The sequence below is a fragment of the Passer montanus genome, unplaced genomic scaffold, assembly GCF_014805655.1.
Source record: "Passer montanus isolate IOZ18808 unplaced genomic scaffold, ASM1480565v1 scaffold25, whole genome shotgun sequence".
Lineage (NCBI taxonomy): Eukaryota > Metazoa > Chordata > Aves > Passeriformes > Passeridae > Passer > Passer montanus.
Genome location: NW_024367149.1, coordinates 8,886,401 through 8,911,854, shown reverse-complemented (window position 1 = coordinate 8,911,854; position 25,454 = coordinate 8,886,401). Strand labels below are relative to the sequence as shown.

At 39.6% G+C, this 25,454-nt stretch overlaps 1 protein-coding gene across 15 annotated transcripts in view; it reads left to right on the top strand.

The window, feature by feature from the left end:
• The window catches only part of DAB1 (DAB adaptor protein 1), a 409,388-nt gene that overhangs the window by 306,493 nt on the left and 77,441 nt on the right, over positions 1-25,454 (top strand). For all 15 annotated transcript variants that reach the window (XM_039711669.1, XM_039711665.1, XM_039711666.1 and 12 more), the window contains one exon: positions 1,430-1,629. In XM_039711669.1, the coding sequence (XP_039567603.1) occupies positions 1,563-1,629 (67 nt within the window). In that variant the 5' untranslated portion in view covers positions 1,430-1,562. The remainder of the gene's footprint in view (positions 1-1,429; positions 1,630-25,454) is intronic.

The following is a 25,454-nucleotide window of genomic DNA, read 5'->3' as shown; positions in this document are numbered from 1 at the left end:
GGGGAACAGGGAATTTTGTATTTCAAAATCAGTTCAGCAGATTTTGAAAAGCTATCTTTGAATATTCTATAATACACAGACAGATTTGAAGAGCTTATTAAAGAAAGCCCCTGACACACTTCAGCAATATTAAATCACTTCAGACGGTGCATGGCAGTGTAATGTTACTGAAGCATTTTAAAATGTTAAAAGAGCCTGGATTTGAAAGTACTGGTGGCTTCACAGCCCTTACTGTGAAAAGTGGTTTAAAGTGTCAAAATTATTCCAGTGTTTACAGTCTGTTACTTTCTTACATGACAAAGAAGGGATATTAGTAAATAACTCTAACTGCACTTAATCTCTGGCCATCTAACCAGCTGATATGCTGGGTTAATATCTTTATTAAATGCTTATTTAATAAGTAGGCAGCTGTTCCAACAGGCCAGATGGACTTCTCTGTAATTGTGCTAATAATGAGAACTTTCTCACAAAAAGAAAGGGCAGGAAGAAGATGCATTTGGTGAGGGAACATCCTGACAAATGGCTTCAGGACAGTCTGGTCCTCTGCCCTCAACAGACTGGCTCAGTAAGTGGTTCATCCCTCAAAGCAGGAAGGACCAGCAGTGAGAATTGGAGCAATGGGCTCTTTTTGGCTTAGATGTTTATTCTTTGTGTATTCTTTGCCTCCAGAACCCTGACATCCCCAGTCCTGCTCCAGCACATTCATGCTTGGGTTCACACCTGGTACATTTTTGTCCCCAACAAATACACAGCTTTCTCCCTAAATGTTATCTCTCTAGATGTTATCTTTTTGCACCCATCCCATTTATATTTCATGGGTTTAGTTAACTATTTTCAGAGATCTTTGCAAGAAGGATTACTACATGGGTGTTAAAATTACAGCTTTGTTTGTTTGGAGACAGAGTCTTTTATACTGGAAACATTATCATAAGCAAGAGGAGTGGCAAAGTATGATGTTCTCAGCATGAGCAATGAATACATTTTTCATCTGCCTTTGTTCAAGCAGGAGAATGAAAGCACTGAAAGAGAATTAGAGGAGTAAAAATCTGTACTTTCTCTCTGGCAATATGGAATTAGTGCATTTAAGAATCGTGTGCTGGCAGATTTTTTTGCTTTTGGTGACATTTCCATCTATTTCCTGCATTGTGGTCTCTGTCCTCCAGCTGCTGGTCCAGAAGTGCTGTCTTCTCTACACCCTGAGCAGTGTCTCTAGGCTGTGAAGGCATCTCGGATATGCCAAAACACCTCAAATACAGATGTTTGAGGTGGTCACAGATAACTATGCTTAAGCATCTAAAATCATGGACAATTGGCTCAGTAGATGGAGAACTTAATATGTTCCTCCCTTGCAATGGTTTGGCTTTTTTATTTTCCGTTCATGTTTTAAGCTCAGAAAATGACTGTTCCTTTTTGTTTCCTTCCCTAACAGCACTCAAAAGGAGTGAATGAGATGAACTGTTTGGGTTATAGTATCTGAAAGGCTAAATTATTCTCTTGGAGAGACGTTCTAAATGAGCCTGACCGAGATCCTGGATCTGTGTGAAGAGGACTAAGGATATAGGATGTCAACTGAGACAGAACTTCAAGTGGCTGTTAAAACCAGCACAAAGAAAGACTCCAAAAAGAAAGGTAGTGACTCATTTTTCTTTATTTGTGTGTGTTTTGTACTTTAATCAGCTCCTACATCAGCCACCTTTGGCACATCTGTGGCTCTTGTGTTATCTGTGTGCTCAGTGAAAGTGGGATTTGTTAAGCTCAGTGGAAGTCTGGTACAGAAATATGGGGTTTGATTCTGTGACATAAAAAATATATCCTTTTGAAATATGAGAAAAAATTTGCATATTATTTATGGCTCACAAAGAGAAATACTGTTTTTACTCAACAAAAGATCACTTTTCTTTTTCTCTGCTGATAAACACATTTTCTTCTAATGGCTTTTTTTCTGCTTTGTTTTGAACTAACCAGAGCTCAAATGCTCTTTCTTTTTCCTGGAGTTTGATACTGATACTTTGTGAAGTTAGAGAACTCAGTGGCAATCTGTGGAAAGATTAATTAATCTGGTAATCTGGTATATGGAAATATAAATGAGGAGGAAGAAAACTCAAAATTAAGGAGAAGCTGTGGAGAAATGATGGTTGATTAGTTCATATTTGTATTTACAATTTTGCATCAGACTGTAGAGAGTTCTTTGGAGTGATAAGTGTGTGAAATGGGACCATATGAATTCGGTGCTTATCCTTGCTTAAAGACTTTTAGTAGGGATTTTTCTCCTTGCATTTTTATTAGTATTTTTATTGCTTATGGTTTTAAGTACTGATGAACTTGGAGCCCAAGACCTTGAATTCTCATAGTAGTTCTTATTGCTCTGTGTAGCCATATTTGGTTATTTTTAAAATGTACACATGAAAGTGAGATTGAAAACGGATTTAATATTAATTACTCAAATAAAAAAATAAAACAAAAAGAAAATAATCATGCTTCATAGTTTTAATACTCAACACAGCAAGATTTGAACTTTCCTGTGAGCTGTAGGGTTTGTTATTCTCTTTCTTTCTGTGGATATGCAATTTAGCCATTTACTTCTGAGGGTTTTTTCCAAGGCAAAAAAAAAAATCTCATCTTTGCTTATATATGTATATATGTATAATGCAATTTGACTCATGTATAATGCAACTTTATAATGTATAATGTAAATTTTACTCATAGTTAACTTGAACTGCTGGGCAGCAATACCATTTACTGCAGCAATTCTACCAAAACATTTACTAAGGCCTTGTGTTCCCTTTGGCTTTTGTATCAGAAATCTTTATCCTAGAGTTTGTAGGAAACACAGCAATTAAAAAATTTCAAGTGTTTGTTCAGGAAGATGGTTTAAAAACCTTATGACTGCTCTAGGCCTACAGTCACAAGTAAGAAATGATTCATTTAAGATAAAAAAGCTCCAGTCTGGAAAGGCAAGAAAAGGAGAACTTTGATGTAAATGAGAATGTGATCTAAGATGTTTAAGGCAAATAAAGTTAAAGTGGTTTGGTTGTATGATCATTCAGTTTTTGGGGGCAGGCAGGAAATTAAAAAATGTCATTTCTTTGCAGTATGGATAACATCTTTTTGATGTGTGTCTCCTATGTTATTTCTTCTGCTGGAGGCTGAAACTTTTGAAACCAGCAAACAACTCTTTTTAGGAACTTGATGTTTATGTTAATAAAATATTCAGCATCCAACTTGTAAAAACATTTTCATAAATCCCAATAGCTGAGCACTTCTCTGCCCAAAATCCGATTCTATCCCCCAAATGGAAATTCTGAAAATTACCTTCAGTGCTGAGGGGGAGTATAAAATACGTTGTGTGGCAGTGATGTGAGTGTCTGGAGAGCTGGAAGGGACAGGGAATGGCAGTGGCACATCCCCAGGGTTACTGTGGCTCGGTGCTGTGTGTGCAGTGTGAGTGCATCCACCCCAGGGCTGGGGCAGTGAATGCTCACACAGACAAGGTACACAATGCACACTCTGTGTGCTATTCAAATCCCACAGAGCCAGAGTCAAAGGAAACTTGGTGTGCTCATTTACTTGTCATTGAGTTGTATGCACTTCCCTGTGTTCCAACAAAGGAGCTCTCCTCTGTATAGTGGGAGTGATGGACACGTGAAAAACTGGGATTTTTTTTTTTCCTTTTTTTCCCCAAGTTCATTAACTGCGAGCAGTGGCAGGTAGCAAGTGCTAACATGAAGTTTTTTATGTTGCTAATCAATGAGTTTGATTATGCAATGAAACTGAGTATTCCCAAGAAATCAGTCTTTGCTGTATAAACAGAAATTTCAACTCTGGTGTTTTTTATTTTTTCTGCTGTGGTGTTTTTTATTTTCTCAGCTCAGTTTTTTGTTGCTCTTCTGGAAGAGCCATGCACCCCTCTCCATCCAGAGCAGGGGCAGGCCTATTTTGCTGTATTATCCACTGTTCTGGTAGTTCTCCTGCCTTCTGCAGCTCGCAGCACCACACGGAATGTGTGTCCCACATTTGTATCCCACTCTGGAGGTCTGGGGTGACTCTAAGGGGATGAGGATTAGGGTGGAGATGGAGCATAGGACTGGGTTCTTTCCTGATCTCAGCCTAAATCTTCTGTGTAGAGTCAGCTAAATCTTTAGTTCTCTTTGTCTGCATAAGCGTCCAATAAGGTGGTGTTTCTTATTTGGAGTGTTGAAATGAAACAAAGCGTAATTCCTAGGATTTGTAAGGTGTGTGGATATAAAGCAGTATAAAGTGTCAGATAAATGCGAGCAGCTCTTCTTACTGATGTACAATGGCCAAAAAAAAGAAAACAGTGACTTGTACATTTCGTGGTAATTGTGCCTACCTTGAGTTAAAGCCACTGTGATGTCATTAGTTAACAATTTAATAACCTGGATAGGTTAGGAAAAAAGTCCAGGAGGAGTTTAATGATATTTAGTGAGTGTGAATGCAAAGTCTTGCTGCTGGGATGGACTAACTTCCTGCCAGAAGGGTGGAATGTGTGGTTGAAGTTTCTTTAGGATTTCATATAACTTCTGTAAGGCTCTGTTGCATGGACTGTTGACTTTAGGGTGACAGGGAAATAGTTTGATTTGTACTGCAGATGGGGCAAATGACAATGCTGGTGCAAAGATTTTTCCAAATATTTCTTTGATGTGCTGGGAACACACAGAAAACTCTTTCTGTGGTCACATGCGGAGCAGTTCCCTTTGGAACACTTCACTTAGGCATGGTGTTTTTACAGCCATGAGCTTTGTGGTCATAGCCAGATCCGCAGTGTCTCCACTGTCATCTGAGCTGGTTTGTGAGGCAGTGTCAAGAACTTAAATACAAAACCTCTCAGAAGCTGCTGTTTGCACAGAATCACAGCTGAGGAGCTCTGACGTTCTGTGGGTAAGTTCAATATTTACACGATCATATCAGACTGTAATTTTGTGTGTTAACATTATCACACCGGATAACCTTAAAAGCAGGCTGTTGAAAAATCAGGTACACATTTTTCCTTCCATTCAGCCTATATTGATCTGATGGATCCAGGTTTGGGTGAACTCTAGAAGTGCTCCCCAGATAACCTTAAAAGCAGGCTATTGAAAAATCAGGTACACATTTTTCCTTCCATTCAGCCTGTATTGATCTGATGATCCAAGTTTGGGTGAGCTATAGAAGTGTTTCTGGTCACACTCCTGGCAAGGGGTGTGGAATCTTAACTGACCTGGAAATGCCATTATGGGAACAGAAGTGAGCCAGGCACCTCCCTTCCCCTCCAGATTGTCACTTTTTCCTCCCTGTGCTGAGAAGCTCCTTGTCCCTTGTGGTCCAGTGTTTCACCCTGACCTCCAGAGCCCTCCTTCCTACACTTTATCCCATTTTACAGGCTTACAGTGCACTAGGTGTTATTAGAGGAGATTATATTTCTGCCATCCCCCACCTCCAGCCCTAATCTTCATGCCACTCTTGCTGATATCTGCTGGTAACTTCCTTGTAATTATCTTTTTTGCTCACATTTTAAAAGATATCCTGGAGAGGTTTCACATTGCTCTCTAAGTGGAAATAGTGAAAAATTCTCAGGAGATTTAGAAAGCTTAATTTGAGGACATTTTTTGGCAATATAATTTTTTTTTTTGGTGAGTTTGCTAGAAGTTCATGTGTTCTTTAAGAAGTGTTTAGAGAATTAATGATATAACTAATGCTCTTAAATGCTGATGTTATTTTGTTTGTTTATGTCATCTGGTTCATTAAGAAGAGAATAAAAATTGTGTGTTTGTATCGTTCAGGATAGGAAATTAGAATTTTTTTATTAGCCGGAGTTGTTAGAAACATAAACCATGTTTGTCTTGTAGTACATGGGGGAAAAGCCTTGTTGTAAGTGTGTATAGATTATTGAATCAAATTGAAAACATTTACTTGAGCCTATCAGAATTAAAATTGATTTAGAAACCTCTCTGGGGGAAATGTGTTGCATTGATGTTGAATTCACACTCATAACTGCCTGGGAAAATCCCTTCTCGCAAAATTAGCTGAACAGGAAAATTGAAATGAGAGGTCAGTAAAGAAGTGAGCCCGGCTACCAAATTTTAGCACAGATCTGGGTCTGCTTAGGGCAGGCCAGGGGACTTTCCTAGAGATTTAATCTCTTTCTCTTGCACTTAAATTCTGTAGTTTTTCTATTTGAAGCTTAGGGCTTGTTCTGCAATTCCATCTCTCATTGTATCCCCTTTGTAAGACTCCTGAGTCAATTTTCAAAATGACAGGGACTTGTAAAGAATGGAAGCGCATTCAGAGAGGAGCTTGGGCACGTTGGCACTCAGCATGATGGGGGTTGATGCTCCTTGGGTGAGATTTCCTTGTTTATTGGGTTTCCAGAGCGTGTGGGAAGCACATGGCATCTGGGAGCAGCTCAGAGCAGGCAGGGCGCCAAGCTGGGGATTGCTGCACCCAGCCAGTAGGAATGGGACATTTAGGGAGGGTGGGACATGCTGTGCTGGAGCTGGAGGTTTTCTCCTGGCCTGGAGTTGGGTGCTGTGTCCAGGCTGGATGGACATCCAGGTGCCCAAGCCGTGCTCCAGGAGGGAGAGCTGGTTCATGCCAGGTGAGGAGTTTGCACCAGGGGGTTTGCGTGGCAGGGCTGGCTTGGAGGTGGGAGATGTGAGTCTGATCCTCTTGGGATGGTAAAAAGCTTAATTGTCCCATTTTATCTCTCCTGAGTGCTGATTAAAAGGAAAGCAGTGGCTGCAGGATCGTTCGCATGCGGATTGGGCCTGTGGCAGAGTCACATCTATTTCCTGGGTCTTTTAAGCACTAATGAGAGGCTGGGGTCTGTCTAACTGTCTAAAGGAAAACCTTTGCATCCCCAGGAGCAAAACTCTTGTCAGACTAAGATCAAACAGGAGCTACCTAGTTAGTTTAAAAGCCTTTGGGGATAGGAAGCCTTTAAACGAGGTTGTGTTTTGTCATTGTCAGTTTCCATCAGAGGTGCCTGATGCTACCTCAGTCCTCTTTTGGGCTTCTTAGACCTCATTTGAATCCAGTCTTTGCACTAATCATTGCTAAACTCCAGAGTGGAATGGAGCTTTCTGATGGATGTAAAAGTTACAATTTTGCTGACACACAGCGATCTTGGTGCAGTTTTTGCAGCTATGTTTCCAGGTTGGAACTTCAGTTTAAATTAATAACTTCTATGATGGTGGATTACTTTTTTAATGAATTGGATAGTGATGGTGGATTACTTTTATAATGAATTAACTTCTTTTTAAAAACTTTGTGATCAACTATCAACACTTAAAGCATCATCACCATAATGAGGCATTTCAAGATGTCACATGGGTATAGGTTCATTTATTTTTCTGATTATGTAGCTAAGATTCATGGAATCCAGCAAAATTTAAATGTGATCTAAAGAGTAATGAACAGAGGAGCTTCTTTCATTGACTGGGAGTGGATTTGCTTTGTTTCCTTGCAGTAGCTATGAGTTTTTCAATAATTTATAGATCAAGTAACAGCAACATTAATTGATACACTAATTGTGTCCACATGCCTGCCTTTAACAAATCTCTTTTGTGAAATGATTACTGACAATATTAATTGCACGTCTTTTGTGAGTTGATATAAGTTATGAATTCATTCTCAAGTTGAAAGGGGGTGGGAAAATCATTAATTTTGACATTGTGTAGCTATAATTAACAAGGGTTATCCAATAACCTATCATCAATTAGGGAGCTCATGAATTCTGTTTTAAATACCATGTACCAAAGGGGGTCTGTGGTTGTTAATTGAAGGATTCTTTGGGGGTGATGGATGTTGTCTGTTATTGCAGATATGATGTTTATTGTTGTATTTAATTGAGGGAAATCTGCCTAAACTAAGGTTGGGGCTGGTGTGACTTTGCTGCTCCTCAGCAGAGGAATCAATAATCTGTTGAATATTAAGAACAGCATTTCTCAAGAGCTTCTATTACGATTTCTCAATGATTTAACAGTCATCAAAGCATTTCAGTTTAAAGTGTTAATCAGGAGAACAATGCAATGCATATTCCAGAGAGGATTTGAGTCATGTAACAGTCCATAAATACAGGTGGGTGTAGCTGTGCTCCAGTGCTCTGCACTGGGAGATCTGCTGTGAGCATCTCCTGTGCATCCTGTGCTGTACCTTGTTTCTGGCTGCATCTTCCTATGCTCTAAAACTATCCCTGAGATCTGATTGAAATACTGAGAAAGTGAGGCTGGGGCTGATAAGGAACTAGAACTTCTAAACAAATCCATTAATTTTCAGCAAAACCTTTTCTCTGCTTGCAGTCATTGAAAAGACTCTCAGCAAAATTGCAAAATTTATGTTAGAACTTTTGTAAATGGAAACTTTTGTTTAGAGAGTTCAGGGAAGAAAATTCTATTGTGTAATGAATAACTGAGCAGGAGTGACCTAATTCATCCAGATTAGTAGCTAAAATACCTCCAGAGGTTTGGATAAGTAGAAGTTTCCTAATATGGCTCACAGAAGAATATTCTACAGGGACAAGTATGTTGGTGATGATAATATTTTTGTAGCATTCTTCATCCAAAGATATTTTCTTGCCTAATAAATATTAATGAATAACATTTCTGTCAGCATGTTGCATTACGTGCTTTTGGGCATTTGTAGTTTTCTGAAACATTTTGTCTTTTTCATCAACATTATTATTACTTGCAGAATTTCCCATAAAATGCAGTAAAGTGTTTTCTCACTTGTATAATACAGATTAGAGGTATCAGCTGTGTTGATAACTGCTCCCATTTTGCTGAAGGGATATCAAACACAAGTAAATTTGGAATAGTGCTTTGATCCCACTATTAAATTTCTCACTAATTTTCCCTGAAATAAACAGGTAACACCTACCATTGGTGTCCACATTATTGCAGTGTATACCTTTTCACATTACTAGGGAAAATTCCTCCAATCTTATATAATTTTATGTAATTTATGGAAATTGTTTAACTTTCTTGACCTATGTACATATGGGGGAAATTCAAATTGATTTCAGAGATGGTTAGATCCTTGCATCAAAAGCCAGTGCTGATCTCTCATTTACTTTCCAAAGATTACAGCACAAATCAGGGCAGAGCTTGGTGTGTAATCTGAGAATCCTGTTTCTTATTTTGTGTTTTAAACCAGCACATTTCACTCTCTCACTGCTGACATCACAGTAATTTCATTAATCAGCTTGTGAAGAAAAAACTGTGGAGGAATATACAAGTTAACAGACATATGCAGGGTTTGGTTTGTGTGTTTAAACAGCCTGAATTAAAAATGTTTATTTAGATCTGACCGCTTCTGGTTAAGAAAAACTCGCCCACAGAATTGGTGCCACTTTGAAATACTGTTACAGAAACTGTAAGCCCTTCATTCATGCCTTGTGGTATATTCCTCTTAAAGAGCTCAAAGAAATATGTAGGGAATTTGGCCAAGTAATAGGCTCAGACTTCCTGTGATAAATATGTCAGGGCAGACATTCACTGTGCTCCTTAGGAATGAAGAAAAGATGTGGCTGTGATCCTCATGCATGATTCTGTGTATGGGATCAATGTGGACATTATTGGTCCTCCAGAATAAAGGTAATATATATACATAAAATGTATTTGGGTTGTCCAGTGGTAGAGTGGATGTTCCTTGTGATTCCCTTCCAACTCAGTTTATTCTGTGATTCTGGGAATGTGTTGAAGCATAACATTTCTCTTGAAAGTGAATGAGAGATAAATATGCCCTCACAAATAATGACATCCTATTTGTATTATTTTTATCTAAACATTATTATATGTAATAGCTAGTGTTTGTATAAGGACAGGAAAAAGAGCATTTCTCTGCTTTTACATTTGCTTGGTTTTGCATGTGTGACAATATTTAGTTTGCTTAACTAAGTAATGTGTTTGTGGGGGTCTTTTGTATGGAAAAGAAAGGAATGTACTTGAATGCTCATTGGCATCTTTCCTTCTGCTTGCAACAAGAGTTGGCAGGGAGCTGATAGCCCAGTATTGGAACATCCCAGTATTGAGATAAACCTGAGAGCTACCAAAGGCCCTTTTCAGTCTGGTTCTGGCTGTAAAACCTCGTGTGGAGATGTTCAACTTCTTAAAATATTTCAGCTTTGAGCCTCCTGAGCAGCCAGAGCCTCTCCCCAAAGCCTCTCTCCACAGATGATCAGTGGGGTTGAAATCACTTCTGATTTAGACACTGTGTTCATCCTGTTCTCACTGCCCAGGCTGAAACACCAAACCCAATTATCACTTATTTGCAAGCAGCAGTTTACCCCCTTTATTTACTCCAGTATTGGCTTTTCCCAATTCCTTTCATTTATGCAGTTGTGCAGTGCGGGAGAATAGTTGCCAACACAATATCCATTATTATTCTGACAAGAACAGAGTAGCTTTCACTTCCATTTCCCAGAGACAGCATTACTCATTGCTGCAAAGCAGCATTAAAAACAGGAGAAGGAGGCTGAATTGTCATTTGGCAGCAGAGTCCCAACACTGCCTGTCCTTGCTCCCAGTAGATCAAGTTTGAAGTAGAGGTGGGAAGGATGTGTCGTCTCTCTTTGTGATGGGGCAGTCAGGGAAGCAAACAAGCTGTTGCTCCATCAACACAAAAGTTGTTGGGAGTGGAACAAAAAAAAAAAAAGGTATATTTGTGTTTCCAGCATCTTCCATTGGAGGTAACTGAATCTGGTGATCTACAGGGTTTGGGGGAATTTTTCCTCTTCCAGTGGTTTCAGTGGCTGTAGGATATCCTTCAAGTTGTCCAAAAGCACAGACAGCTCCAGCTTTGATTTCTAAATATTAACATTTCACAGCAGATTCTTCTACAAGTGACAGGAGCAGCAGCTTCCTCTGGAGCCAACTTTTACGTCTACCCTGCTTTAACCACCAGCAAATGCTGAACAGCTAATCTGTGATCTATAATTACACCTCTTACGCTCTTAGTTTAGTTAGAGGGAGAATTGTGTAGTGAAAAGGATGATTCAGGGAGTGAAATGAAATTAAGTGCAGTCTTTTGAGGTTAACTATTAATTTCATTTTAAATATAAAATTGCCTTGAAAGTAATAAGAGGGTAATATTCACACGTCACAATAATGTGCTGATAACTAGGTGGAAGGCAAAAACACCAGTAGTAGTTGGATGAACCATTCTTTTTTTTGCAGCCTTGTGTTGCCTGTGTAAGTTTTAAATTGAATTCAAATGTCCAAAGTCACAAAAAGTGAATTAAATGCACCAGGGAAATTGGGTGTACTCTGTACTCAGGCATGGCTTAAGTTTAATATTGACATGGTTACCTTGTGTGTTCAGTGTTTGTTGTGTTTAATAGGATATTTATGGCTTATAGTTCTTTTTAAAAAATGCACCTATCTGAAATGTCTCTTTAAAAATCATGTTACCAGCCCTCGCCAGTAAAATTGGATGTGGAAGAACACAGCCTTTGCTGTGGTGAGCGTGTCAGAAGGATGGCAGTGCTTGAGAGACACTGGAGATCAAAATGAAAGCTACCTACAGAATTCTTTATCCCTCTTGCCTATTTTCCTTCCCTGTGCTATACTATAACTAAAGCAATCCATTATATCTATGCCTCTGTTTAATTGCATTAAAGAAATGCCGGGGCTCTAAGGTTAAGCACTAAAATTCTAAGGAAGCAGAGCCTCAAAGTTGCCTGTGTAAGCCTCATTTAACATCCCTTCAGGATACACATTTTCATACAGTTTTTAATGAGCTGAGCTCATCTTGCTGTTTCCTGGAGACCTTTGTCCTGCTCAGAGAATGGGAGGACAGTGGTCAGGGAATGTGCTGCACTTGGGGCTGCTGTCTGTGCCTGGCACTCAGGATGGAGCTGATGCTTTGTTTGCGGGAAACCCAAGCCTGAATGTGGATCTGTGGCTATTGATGGAATCTAAATCTAAATTCCTTACATATCAGAGAAATTCTTTTCACACATACCTCTGAATAAAGTTTAAAATGAATAGTGTGAATGACTGGACATCAGTGCATGCCCTCAGAGGAGTGCAGTCAGAGCAGGATTTGGGGGGGATTAATTTGGCAGAGGAACAAATGAAAAGAGACTGAGAGTTGGTTAAGATGCAGATGCTTAACATGATCCCAGGGTTAGAGCAGAGGGGGATGTACAATCTTTAGTGACACTGAGGTTTATCAGAGATTATCTAACTCTAAAATTATGGAAAGGCCCATACTTTGAAGCTCATCTGCATGTGTGTATGTTAATGAGGTCCAGGACAATGCTAGTTAATAATAATTCCTTTTAGGCCAAGTCATTTCCTACAAGAGTGGTCCCACTCAGTGCTAGATGTTTACTTCAGTGAAACAAAGACAGCTTGGGTGTTCAAAAATAGCTTGAAAGGAATCCTACCAGCCTGAAAGCTCACTTTAATGATAATTTGTAGGGATCATGTCTGGGTTTTTTAATGCAGACATATTTAAAGACAGCAACAAGGTTCCTGGGGTCAGATCTCATGGAAGCAATGAACCTTTATTTTATTGTGTTTAAAAACCTTTAGGATTTTATCTTAATTTCACTGTTCATTCATTTTAAATTATCTCACAACCATTTTCAGGGACATGGTCATTTAAGCAAATAATGATAAAGTAAATATATATTTCATATATTTAAAAACCTAGTAAACTCTCTCCAGTAATTTCTTAACTCAGTAATTCCTCATATTCTATTCAATGCATAAACTGCTGGTGTACTGAAAAGATTATAAAGATAAAGAGGAGGTTTGGGTTTGGGTTTTTTTAATCTTGTGGTGGAACCAATTATTTGGGGTTAAATGTCCACAGAGCAGTCAGATATTGGATTTTTAGTATGTGAAATTATTGTGTGCTGATATTAAATACTTCATGTCTTTGTATTAAACTCCTCTGGTTTTAAGACAAAATATAATTACAAAAAATGATTTTGAGGGGAGATTTATGTTTGTTTGGTAATGAAGTAATCATTGCAAATTTAAAGGGGCAGTAAACACTTCTATAAACACACTATGGAAAATGTATTTCCTGTTGCCTGTTAAGATTGACAGATGTCACTTGTAACAAGTAACCTGACAATTGCTACTGGAGTCCAGTTTTGTAGTAAAATGTTCCCAACTGAGGAAATAGGAAGCCTTGTGTGAAAATTAACTTGTTTTTCACCATCTACTCACAGTTCAGCTTCCAGGGAGGTTCTATGGACATGTAATCTGGTTTAGAATATCTCATAACGAGGAAGCTCATCTGGAACTGTTGGCCAACACAAGAGTGGGGAAGTCAGAGCTACACCTTTGAGTGAAGTTATCAAAGAAGACTTTTATGTTTCATTAAATTTGTGCAGTGGATATGAGATTGTTTTCCACTGCTGGATCACAGGGGAATGCTCTGGTTAGAGAGTGAGATGGGGGAAAAGACACCAAAGGTGCATCTCTTCATGTGTTTTTCAGGAATGTGAAGTTACCTTCAGAAATGTAACTTGAAGCTTGTGTGAGTTCACTGACCATCAGATGAACTCTGTGAAAGCAGCGTTACATTTTCTGTGCTTTCTTCTTGCTCTGTTCCACACAGGCCATCTCTAGCAGATAAGTCTAAACTATTACAACATCATCTTTTGTTAATGCCCCATAACCTCTGCAGGCCAGATTTTGTCGTTTGTGTCATTTCACACTAATTATATCCAAACACAGACTGATTTACTTTTTTCTGTCAAAGCAGATGATGTTTGGAGGAGACTGAATTCTCTAAGGTTAGCAATGAAGTTTCCATTTGAAGTAACCCAGTTCAAAGGGGGAAAATTTCCCCTTTAGGTTTAGAGCAAAGGTTCTAAAAGCCTGAGATGTGAAAATAAAGAGGCACTAGCTATAAATACCTTTCAAATTATGTCTCTTTAGACTTGCTGAAATGTGTGGGTAGGCTTCTTTCTAGCTGCTTTAAAATATTCAAGGTTATTGGCCTGCATTAAACTCAAAACCCTTTAGATACCATTTTTTTTACCAAGTTATTCAGAACTGACAAGCAGAAAGATTTGAAAATGGGGGTCTGTGAGGAGAAAAAAACCCACAGACTTGGAAGAAGGAACTGGGTGTTTTCTCCCAAGAAAATAATTTTAGTGTTTTTACACTCAAAAGTGAATTATCTTAATTAGTAAGTGTATAGCACAAGAAGTTCCCTCTTGCCAGTGCTGTTTATATAAACTAAGCATCCCTGGAATATGGGTGTTTAGTCAGCCAGACTCTCATGTCTAGAAAACATTAATATGCTTATGCTGCTTATGACCAAGGCAAAATATTCCAAGTGCATCACCTCTGAAAGTTCCTTTGCCAGCATTTGGAGCAGGGTCCTCATTTGATCTGCTGTGTGTGATGGGCTTTGAGGTCTGAGATTTCATAATTAATATGTTCCTATTTATCAGTGTTTCACCTACTTATTTACATTAATTTATACATTTACTCATCTCAAGCCTAATAGTGAGTAGTATTAAGTGAAAGCTAAGTCAGAATTGTTGAGGGAAACTTTTCTTTCATGAAAATTTCAGCTCTGAGTCTGGAATTCAGCCATTAGATGTGAGAGTCTGGAGGGCAGCTGGAACAGCCTTGTCCCAGTGAATGCACAGCTGGACCAGAGCTTCCATTGGCAGTGGTGGAATTCCTCCAGAGGATGATGTTTCACACACAGGGTTGGAAAGGGAACTGGATCCCTCCAGGGCAGTGAATCCCAACACTCACTGTGTGATTGGAGGTGCTCTTTGTGCTCCCTTTTTAAAAACCTCCTAAGCAGTGTTAGGGATGGGAAGATTGTGCAAAAAGCATTGAACCACTGAGTATGTCCAGCCATTGGATCCTGCAGGTTTTCATTTCTTGTGTCTGACAGAGGTGTGGCTAAAGCTTCATATGACTCTTCTTTAATGTACTTAACCTTTGTCCCAGAGGCATTTTTATTCATTTGGTGTCTAAGTACAGCAGGAGATTGGAGCAGCATTGCCAACCTCTACAAATGCTGTAATCATGGGATTAACCTACTTCAGAGCCCTGGGAGCACACTCACTTGGTGAGGAGAGCAAGAATGTTTTCATCACTCTGAGTTCACTGGCAGGTTTTGAAACCAAATTCTGCTCCTTTTATTTTTGTCTCAGAGTGGAAGGTTCCATGGAAATGATTGTTCCCTTTTCCATTCTGCTTAGAGGAATGAGAGTTTCTTGTACATGTTCTGTGCCTCCATGAGAAGGTTTGTATTTATTTCTGCTGTGCATACACACAGAGATTTTCCCAGCACACAGATTGTTGTTTTAGGAAAAGGAATGAATGAGTTGGTATATTCCAAAGTAATTTGTCAGTCAGCTTTGGGTTTCCAGCTTACAACAGCTTATAGTTATTACAAGCAGAGCCCTTTCAGCACAAGAAGTGAGTGTAAAAGGCAGTGCTCATGTGCAGTATGTATAATGTTAATTTTAGTATGGAATCTTTCATTTTCATTTTACAATGGAATATTTTCCATTCTGAAATGAAAATTCTGAAGATTCCATGCTAAAACCAGCCTGATTGTTTTGTTAGAGACCCATACAGAAATTTCAGAATGGTCAGATTTGTTGCCATAACCTCAAGCTTCTTTCCTGCTTTTAACCTCCTGCAACTGAAAGTTCCAGATTTCCAGAACTATTCTGGGGGGTACTGCTGTCTCTGAAAAGCCTTGTGAACTTGTTGGGTATGTTTAGAGAAGGACACACAGAGCAACTGTGCCAATAAAAGATATGCTGACCTGAAAATGGAGCCTTCAAGGAAGCAAGAGTAAGAAAGGAGAAGGAATTGTTGCCATTTTTAATTACTTGTCACTAGCTATGGACCAGCCCCACAGGACTCAGTGCGTGGTCACGGCACTGCATCTCCACCATGCCTTAAAAAGAGAGCAAATTGGCATCTTGTTTCTTGACAAACAATCCCTGCTTGCCTTCCAGTTAATTTTCATGAAAAGAAGCAACAGCCAGTTTTCTGGTTCTAACTGCACTCATAATAATAGCAAGTTGGCAGCAACGGTGAAGAAGGGAAAATTCACGCCTTTGCAGCTAAACATTTTGTTCTGAACTGTATTTTAATTACAAAATGTCACTTTGTGATAAATGAAGCTTTCTTCTTCTAGCTGGTTTCAATTAAGTTTTGTTTTAAAAAGGAAGAATAGGTTTTAATAAGGCTCAAAATACATAAAAATATTTCATTTTGACTTTAGTAGAACAAAGAGGATTTTAATGTTGAATCAATATCGAATAACTTGAAGTTATCTTGGCTGTGGGCCTTGGTTTCTTGCTATCCACGTTGCTCTTTTTACTGGCCAGGGTCACCACTGGCCCCAGTGGGTGTTTTTTACTTTTCCAGATGCTGAATTGCTGCATCCCAGATGCTGGCAGGAAAAGTCAAACCAACCTGGCACTTGGGGTTTCTCTGAACTTAGAGAATTTATGGAATTGGGCACACAACCAGGGACTCACTTAATGATTAAGGATTTTGACTTTAAGGAAGAAGCTGTTTCCTGTAAAGAAAGATGTGGGGAATAAGCATCTTCCTATAAAATCACATCTCTAATTTAACTTTTGAGGTAGGGGATTGATCAGAGAACAGTTTACAGATATTACAGATACATTCTGTCTGGCTCCTGTCTGATGTGTGGTGTCATTCATTAAGCTCCAGGGTGAAGATTCTTCATGGAGATTTCACAACCCAGAAATCTACCACAAAATGTCCACACTTTTGTGGGAAATTAAGAGGAGAGGATTACTTTCTATTCTGTCTGGCTCCTGTCTGATGTGTGGTGTCATTCATTAAGCTCCAGGGTGAAGATTCTTCAGGGAGATTTCACATAAGCCAGAAGCCTACCACAAAATGTTCACACTCTTGTGGGAAATTAGGAGGAGAGGATTACTTTCTCGTTTGCTAGGGCTGCCCCACTTAAAGCAAATTTGCTGGGGACTCTGCTTTGTAATAATGCAAAAGGCCTGCACATTCAGTGGGGTGGGCTCAGCTCTCAGTTGTGTCAAAATAAATCTGCTGAAATCAGTGCAGACAAATTCCAGGAAGTTACTAAACCAAGACAGTGTTTTAAATTACAGTTGTTGTTAGCTGAAACCAGTATGGAAATGTCTTTTCCTAGAATTTACACTTTGAAATGATGTATTCACACACTTTCATTAGTGTGTGAGTGGTCTGGTGACATAGCTGAGGGCAGGGGACATGGCAGTGATTTCAGGGAATTGGTGGCCCAGCTGCCTGTCCATGGCACAACATTTAGATAAACAAAATTAGGAAAAAAATAGCACTATCCTCAAGATGAAGGTTTGGGGGTTTTCCCCCACTCCAGCTAGGCAAGAAACCCACAAAATATTGCAGTGTAGACAAAGCTGCAGGTTGTCTAAAAGCTTTAAATTCCAGTTACTGCTGGGGTCTGGGCAGTGCATCAGCCACATCCAGGCTCTTAAAGGAGCACTCTGTGGAGGGAATGTGATTTTCTCTTTAAGATGCCTGAAATAAAGCTGGCTCTCTAAGAAGGAGAGATTTTAAATATCTTGTCATTGTGAAGGGATTTTGGTCCCCCGGCTGTAAGAATAAACATATGTGACTCCAGGTCTGCTGCTTACAGGGTGGGGAAGGATTCTTGGAGGGAAATAAATTAATGTCAGTGATTTCTCTGGTTATCTTTTAAATGTGAATAAATGCACCTTTCAATGTGAGGTGTCTCTAGTTTTCAGAATGGTCAACACAATGTGGTTTGTAGACATGGCAGTTTAATGCTGTGAAAATCTCCTGGCAGTAAGACAGATGTGGCAAACCCCGTGTTGGAAGGGCTTTGGAAGAGGAGCAGGTAAGGATTTAACACCCAAGTAGCTGCTGAGCACACAGGCACACTATTTTCTTTGTTAGTGAAAAAGGCAAAGTGGCTGTGGAATGTGAGGAAAGAGGAATTTCTCTAATATTTTTATTTTCATAGAAATAGGAGGAAATTGCTACTGAGGAGAAAGGAGAAAAGCTGCTTCAGAAATCCAACTGCTGTTGGAGTTGGAGCTGGATTAAATCCTTCTTGCTCTGAGCTGTTGCAGGTTCTTCACCTTTGTTTCTCTCATTTTGGACCCATTTTCCCCCCTCAGTCTCTGATAGAGATGTACATCTTTCTATAAACATGTGGAAGGCTGTAAATGTTTTCATCTCCCACAGGTAAAATATGCAGCACGAAACAATTAAAACACAAAAATATTCCCAGTATTTCTGAAGCAGTTTTGCCTCCCTTCGTTTGGCAGCACATTGTCAGGACATTCCTAATGAATCCAGCCTGCAGCAGAAGCTGCTCTCTTTCCAGTTTTCCCTTTATGAGTTAACAAAGAGAGAAAAGTAGGGAAATTGTGTCAGTGGCATCGGGGAAAATGACAGGCGGCCTCAGGGGCAGGTGTTGGATCTGCACAGCTCCGGAGGTGCCAGGGAGCTCCAAACCCACTTTGGACTCTGCTTGTAGGAAATTGAGAATTCTGCCCAAGGCAGATAGAAAGGAAATTTGGGATTGAACAACTTCCGTCAAATAACTTTGGCAGAAAATGACTTTTTTTTTTCTTTTTTGCCTTTAAGTCCCAAAAGGCGTACACAGAAATCATGTCATCCTTGTTTTAGGTTTCTTTTTAATTTTTCTTCCACTTTTTTTTCAGCTGTGTGCCAGATTTAGGCTGTATCATGCTTGAGTTTTAAGGAAGTTCTGACAGTTTCATATTTCTGACTTGTCTCCCTTTGAGGAATGCTGTGATGCTGAATCAAATTAGGCATAATAACTGGTCTGTAATTTCACGTATTTCCTTAAATTATTTACAAAAATTCTTACAGCAAATCAAGCACTTTTAGTGGTGCATTTTTCCTAAACTGAGTGATTGCCTTGAAAATATCTTAAATTTGTCACTTTATATTGAACATCCCTTGCATGTTGAGAATCCTTTATAGTCTAAATACACCCAAATGGGAACTTTTTTTCACCAGTATTGGAACTCTAATCACACCACACTTGGGTTTTCCTCAACTCCTTTTATAGTCTCAATCTAAATCAAAATTTTTCCTTTCCAAATTGGCTTTAGCGGGATATTCCTGAAAAAATCTTTGTTCTTCCTCACTTCCCCATCAAAACTTACAGCCCAGAAGTAACTTGGGAGTGTGGGAATTGCAGTGTTTGCAAATGCACAGGCAGAAGATTTCTCTAATACAGCTGTTAGGCTTTATGGATTTACCTTCATAAATAATTAACCATAACCCTAAATGAAAAACTGTTTAGATTTTTCTTTTCCTTAGGTGGGCTGAAATACGTTACTTCAAGCAAATTGTCTTTCAGTGTCTTCCCAATTTAATTTGTCTCACTTTAATTACTGCAGTTTGGCATCATTACAGTATTTTTTTCCATTTCTGTCTAAATATAATGTTTCTGCAATGCTTTTCCAGAGGCTGCAGGTAAAGAGCAATTCCAGCAATGCAGAGTAGAGGTGATGGTGCATAAGCAGTGCCACAAGGATGAGATAGATCAGAGCAGTTAATGGAAAAGAGCCAAAGCTTAACTTTTATGGATTATAGGAAGAAGCATTTTGTAATCTTGAAACAAAGCTTCATGTATTTATTGAAAACACAATTTACACGCTGGTCAGTCACCAGGCATGTCAGTATATTTGTTTCAAGGATGGAAATATATTGCTTCCCTGCCGTGTCAGGAGCCTCACTGAACTGCAGCATCTATTTTGATTTGCCTTGTCCTTATCTTTTTTTGGGTCTCCATTTGCTGGGATTTTCTCCCTAATTGGTTTAGGGAGGTGTTGCTAGAAAAGTGCATCTGACTATATCTGAGAGGCCTTCTAAAAGCCTGGCTTGCCCTCCATGGCCTCAGTTATTCCTTCCTTTATTAAATCCCTCTCAACCCCACTCACACTTCCATCCTTGTTCACAGTAGTCTGAGATTTGTCTGAGAAAAAGTTTCTCTGTGCATATTCTTCCATAACAGACTTCCCATGAAGGTTTCTAGAATAACCTGTTAGGAAAATAAACCTCCTTTTGCTGCCATGGAATTGGAAATAACCTGAGAGAAAGAGCCTTAAAGTGGTTTCTCCTAACTGAACTTGGACTGAGGATAATTTTCAGGCATTGATTGCTTATCAGAGAGGGTTTATGGCAGCTTGAAGGGTGCCTTTATTCTTCCCTCACCTTTGCACATTGTCTAGGAAACCAAAGGGAGGCTTGGAGGTGTTTAATAATGCTGGGCTCTGTCAGTGGCTCTGTATTTGTGTGGTTATGGAGTTCCAGGGCATCCACAAATGGTTTGGATCCAATACAGAAAGGAGAATTAGTGACTGTGAAGGTCTGGTGAGGGTTGGGAACTGTCTGTGCCAAGTGCTCCTGTTACTCACACAATGCTGGGTTGCTTTTTGCCATCAGGTGTGTTGACACTGAATAGAAAACCATTTTTCCTGCTTCCCTTTGCACTTAGAGAAATCAAATACGGAACAATGAGATTGCAGTTGCAGGAGAAGGGAAGATTTGGAGCAAAGAACAAGGATATCAAAGCAAATTACGTATATGGGGAATCTCACCTTTTTAAAATTATGTCAGAGGACTTTGAGCTCTCTTAAAGCCACAATTTAAAAGCCATAACTTGTGCTGTTGGTGTTTTCCCACTCAGTGTGGGTAGTACTCATGGAACTGTTTTTCTATTTGGTTCCCCTTCTTGCAGTAAATAAAATTCGTAGGAAAATCCCATGTGGGGATGGACACAGAAATAGCCTTTTTGTACAGAAAGCATGAGTCAAGCAAGGAGTTTTCCAGCAAATCTTTAGTGTGCAAGGAGGAACACATAGTGAACAGTAAACAAATAAACACGGGGGGATTAACATTCAGATGTTTCACACCCCTGTGAAAAACAACACACTGTGATTATATTTTGTTAAGCACAGAACATTCCAATTGATGGTAATGAAGTGTGTGTCAACAGGTGCTTCCATTGAAGGATGTAGGCAGGTATTTTTCCATTAGTTTATTCCATCAAAAATGAAAATATCCTTCTTCTCTTTCTCTGGAATGGAAAGGGCAGATGAGTAGGTATATTTAGGAAGTATTTTTGAGAATCTGCTCTACAAGAAACTGGCAATGGTAAGTTTCTAAGGTTTCCATTGCAGGACATATTTTGGACATACTGAAACACAAAATCAGTAGAGATGCTGTATACATCTATAAATTCTGCCTATGGAGGTGGATGTGTGTCTTTTTTATCCCACATCTCAAAGTACATCTCAAAGTTTGAAACTAAATAAAGATGAGGAATTCACAAAAATCACATGTGCCCTCTGCCCATTGTGAACGGTGCATTTTGGAATTTTATTTTAGAGCCACTTTTTAAAAATGAAAATGAACCTGCATACTTCAGTGATGGGCAATGAATGTAAAAATAATAAAGCAATCAGCCACCACTGAAATGCTGCCACCTCTCAGGAAATGACAGCAATTTGCCTGTGCTGCAGTGCATCACAGTATCATCCCTCATTTTAATATTTGATTTCCAAGATTCATGTTTCTGATATTTATGACAGATGTAAATCTTGGAAATCCAGCGATGTAAAATTATGGACTCGACACGCAGAGTCAGGCTTTTGTGCTTCTTAGCTACTAAATAACATCAGTTAAAGGAGCAAGGATTGTTCTGTCTGAGCACGAATCTTCCCACGTGTGAATGTGGTTAGGTGATGTCTCTGATGATCAGATAAAAAGTTCTGTGGTTTGTCCTGTGAATCACTGAAGGGCAGATAAACTATACTGATTTTACAGAAGAGAATGCTGGTTTTCTGTATTAAAAGACACCAGCCAAACTCCTGCCTGTAAAGCCTTTTCTCCTCAGCAGAGGCTCCCCTCTCAGGTGTTTATGAGCTTCCAGCATTTCAAGCAGCTCTACCTGTTCTTATAGAAGCACTGAGCACTAATGGCTCCGAAAGAAACAAGGTTTTCATTGACTTTCCAATCTCCAATGTGAGTTAAAAGCTGAATTTTAACTCGCTGTCACTCAGCTTCACTGCTGTGAAGGATCCTGAGCTGGATGTGGGGTGACAGTTCCAGGAGGACGCTGCTGCTCTGAGCGGTGCCACATTCGGTTCTGTCACTCGACAGGCACAGGGGAAAACTGCAGTTTTCTTTATCAAGTATGAGAGTATCAGTTGTAATTAATACTATTTCAATGCAAAGCCGTTTTTAGGTGAGCCATTAGACACTGCTGGTGGAAAGGCTCAGCCTGGTTAAGTGTTGTTGTAGCAGTGCTGCCTGCAAAGTTGAGTGTGCTTTGCTCAAAGCTGAAGGTACTAATTAAAAAAGACAAACTTTTGCTTCTCAAAAACTGTATTAAACTACTCAGAATTAAGAAAATGTGCCCCTTTTTTAGCAAACTCACCTGGGGAACATTTACTTGGATTTCACTTTGCTTGTTACAGCTGAATGCTTAATCTATATTTTTCTGTGCTGTGTTGGTTTGGTTGGGTTTTTTTGAGGTTTTTTTTTTTTTGGTTTTTTTTTTCTTTCCATAAAGAAGATGCTTTTCTCAAGCAGTGGAGCAGTTTGTGTTGTAGGGGAGGCATTAAAAGGTTTCAGTTGGGCTAAGCTGTTGCTGCTGGAACTCAGAGTGCAGGGATGGATTAAGATCAGACAAAGCTGTGTGAAGTTGGCTGTCAGCTACGCTCAGACTTCTGACGGGGGATGTAAATTATGCTCTGCTGCAGCTCTCTTAGTTAGCTGATCTATGGAGTGAAATTGAACCTGACTACCTGGGCTGTTCATCTTTCTTCGTGATGGAGAAAGAGGTGCCAGTGGCACTGAGCAGTGAGTACCAGTGCAGAGGGAGATCAGGATGTCACTGACAGCCTGTGGGACGTGGGAGTGATGGAAGCTCCCTCCCCTCTGCTGCTCTGCAAGGGGAATGTTGTAATTGTAAAAAAGAATAGAGGAAAAATTACAACATAATGGCTAATTAAATTAAAATGCCTTTGATTAGGAAAAATAAAACACAGCCCATGTCATGGTGTAAGCCCAGCTGGTAACTAAGCACAAAAAGAAATGATCCCAGCTGAGACCAGGACAGCCCATAAGACAAAGCTGAGTTGTTGCTTTCTCACAGGTGTGATGGCAATTAATAAAAGTGTAGTACTTGGAAAAGGAAGTGAATACAAAGTTATTACTGAATTTTATTTATACCTTAAATTTGCCTTCATCTTTATTTTTCGGTGCTTTTGATTTTGTGTATGTTATGAGAATGAGGATATAATTCTGTAGACTTTCAGGTTTTACTTTTGCTTTCTAGTATGCTGTAAAAGTTATCCTTGAAATATTTATTCCCAAAGCAGATCTTGAAAATTTGGTTGTTCAAATTATGACCTGACATGGATTTCAGCAAGTAGAGGATATGAGCAATTTTGTGTTAACTGAGTCTTTTAATCTCTTATGTGTGTTATTTAACAACTAATGATGAACATCTAATGGTGTTGCAACTTTTCTCACAGTGGAAACCTTCACTTGAATCTTTCCCCACTTTCTTCCCCTCTTCATAGAAGTGATGAGAATGATAAAATTAGAAAATTACATTATAAAAGTAGAAAATTAATCTGACATGATTTTATAGAATTAGAGGCTCGAAAGTCCTTGGGCAGTCCCAGAGGTAAGGTCTGGACCATGCCAGAGGTTCAGTAAGATGCTCTTACAACAATTTCAGTGAAGCAGTGGCCAGGTGTTCCTGTGGTCCAAGTGCAGGACTGAATGTTCTCTTTAATCTCTGACCTGTAAATTTAGCTGATTTCTTCTTATCTTTTCTCACCATACAGAGAAAAATTAATTGCCTATCCCTTAATGTCAACAGGATCACAGCACTGGAGAATGGAATAAATAAAAAAAGTTGCAAAAGTTCTATAATGCCTTCATGCTGCAAGGGATTAGAGTCAAAAAGATAGCAGATAGGAAATACACAAGAGAAGCTGGATAAAATTAGGGTGGTTAGTGCAGAGAGTTGGAAAGATAAAACAGCTACTTCCTGCCAATAGATGAAACAAGAAGTGAAACCTGAGGAGCAGTAAATTTATGTTACAAAAAAGAGAGATACCTGCCTCAGGGAACTCACTGCTGCAAGCTAGAAGTGCTGAAAAATTCCTTATTAACAATGGACACTTACTCTGAATACCTGGATAACCTTATTAGTATGGTTTGGTTTTTTTCAAGGTAGAAAATCCTGTGCAGTCCCATCCAGAGGAGCCTTCCTGAGTGGGAATTTTGCACATCTCCTGGGTGAATTGAAAAGCAAAAGGCATGCCAGCCAGTGAGGAGGGAGTCAGAGATGGGGCAGCTCTCAGTGTTCACATGCTGGGGTTTCATTTGAATGTTAAATATTAAAAGATGCCCTCTCCCTTCCCACATTGTGCATGGAGCTGGGAGGAGCACAGGATAAAACTTCAGCCTGTGGTTAAGGGGGATCCTTGGGTGGGAAGCTCATCCTTGTCCTGTGCACTCCTGAGCCTCAGTGTGAGCAGAGGAGCAGCCAGCAGCAGCTCAGAGATTGTATTTCACAGGTGCTACTTCCCTCTTACAAGTTGTTTTAAACCAAAAGATGCCAGTTCCAGGATAGGAGCTTCTGCAGTTGTTAGCGAAGTCATTATTCCACCTGTTTGAAAATCCAGGGGAGTTCACCTCAGCGCTCCCACACCTTCCAGCGAGCACGTGTGACTTTTTTTTGAGATGTCTCATTACCAGGCTCTTCTCCTGTGCCATCATTTTCATTAGGCAGCATTGTTGGAGGGAGCTCTCAGAGGCTGAGCTCTGATTTCAGCACAAGCAGGAGAGCGGCGGAGGGAGCCTCGCGTGGAGCCTGGCACCAGGACCAGAGCCATGGAATGGCTTTCAGGAGTTATCCTTGTTATTCTGTAGCCCCACAGCTTTGTCTGATCTTAATCCAGAATCATTAGTAACAAGCTGGCCTGAAAATCCTGTTTGTCAGCAAGGGTAAACGGGCCCTGTGAGGTTCCTGCTGTTCCCTCATAGGGCAGCTGGACATATACAGCTTTAGCATTCACAAGAAAGCTTTGAGACATAAAAAATTGTAAAATTGTCCTTTTATAGTGTTCAGTCTTCAATTTTGCTGTATTATTCAAAATATGAGCTTGTAGAGGATAATGCCCTGTCTGGCCTTGCTGAGAGCAGGTACTGTGGTATAAATGAGCTCATGTTTCTGCAGCCTTTCTTAAGGCTGAGGAATTTTGGAATGACAGCACTAACATAAACAGTGTTAAAGTCTGCTTTGTTCTTCTGATGAGATGGTGCATTTATTTAACTCAGCTTCAAGGTAGAAAAGCTTAATCCCTACAAGCTGTTTTAGCAAAAGCCCCAAATTTGGTAATTCTCGTGTGACAGGCCAGCCTGCTGAGGTTGCTGCCA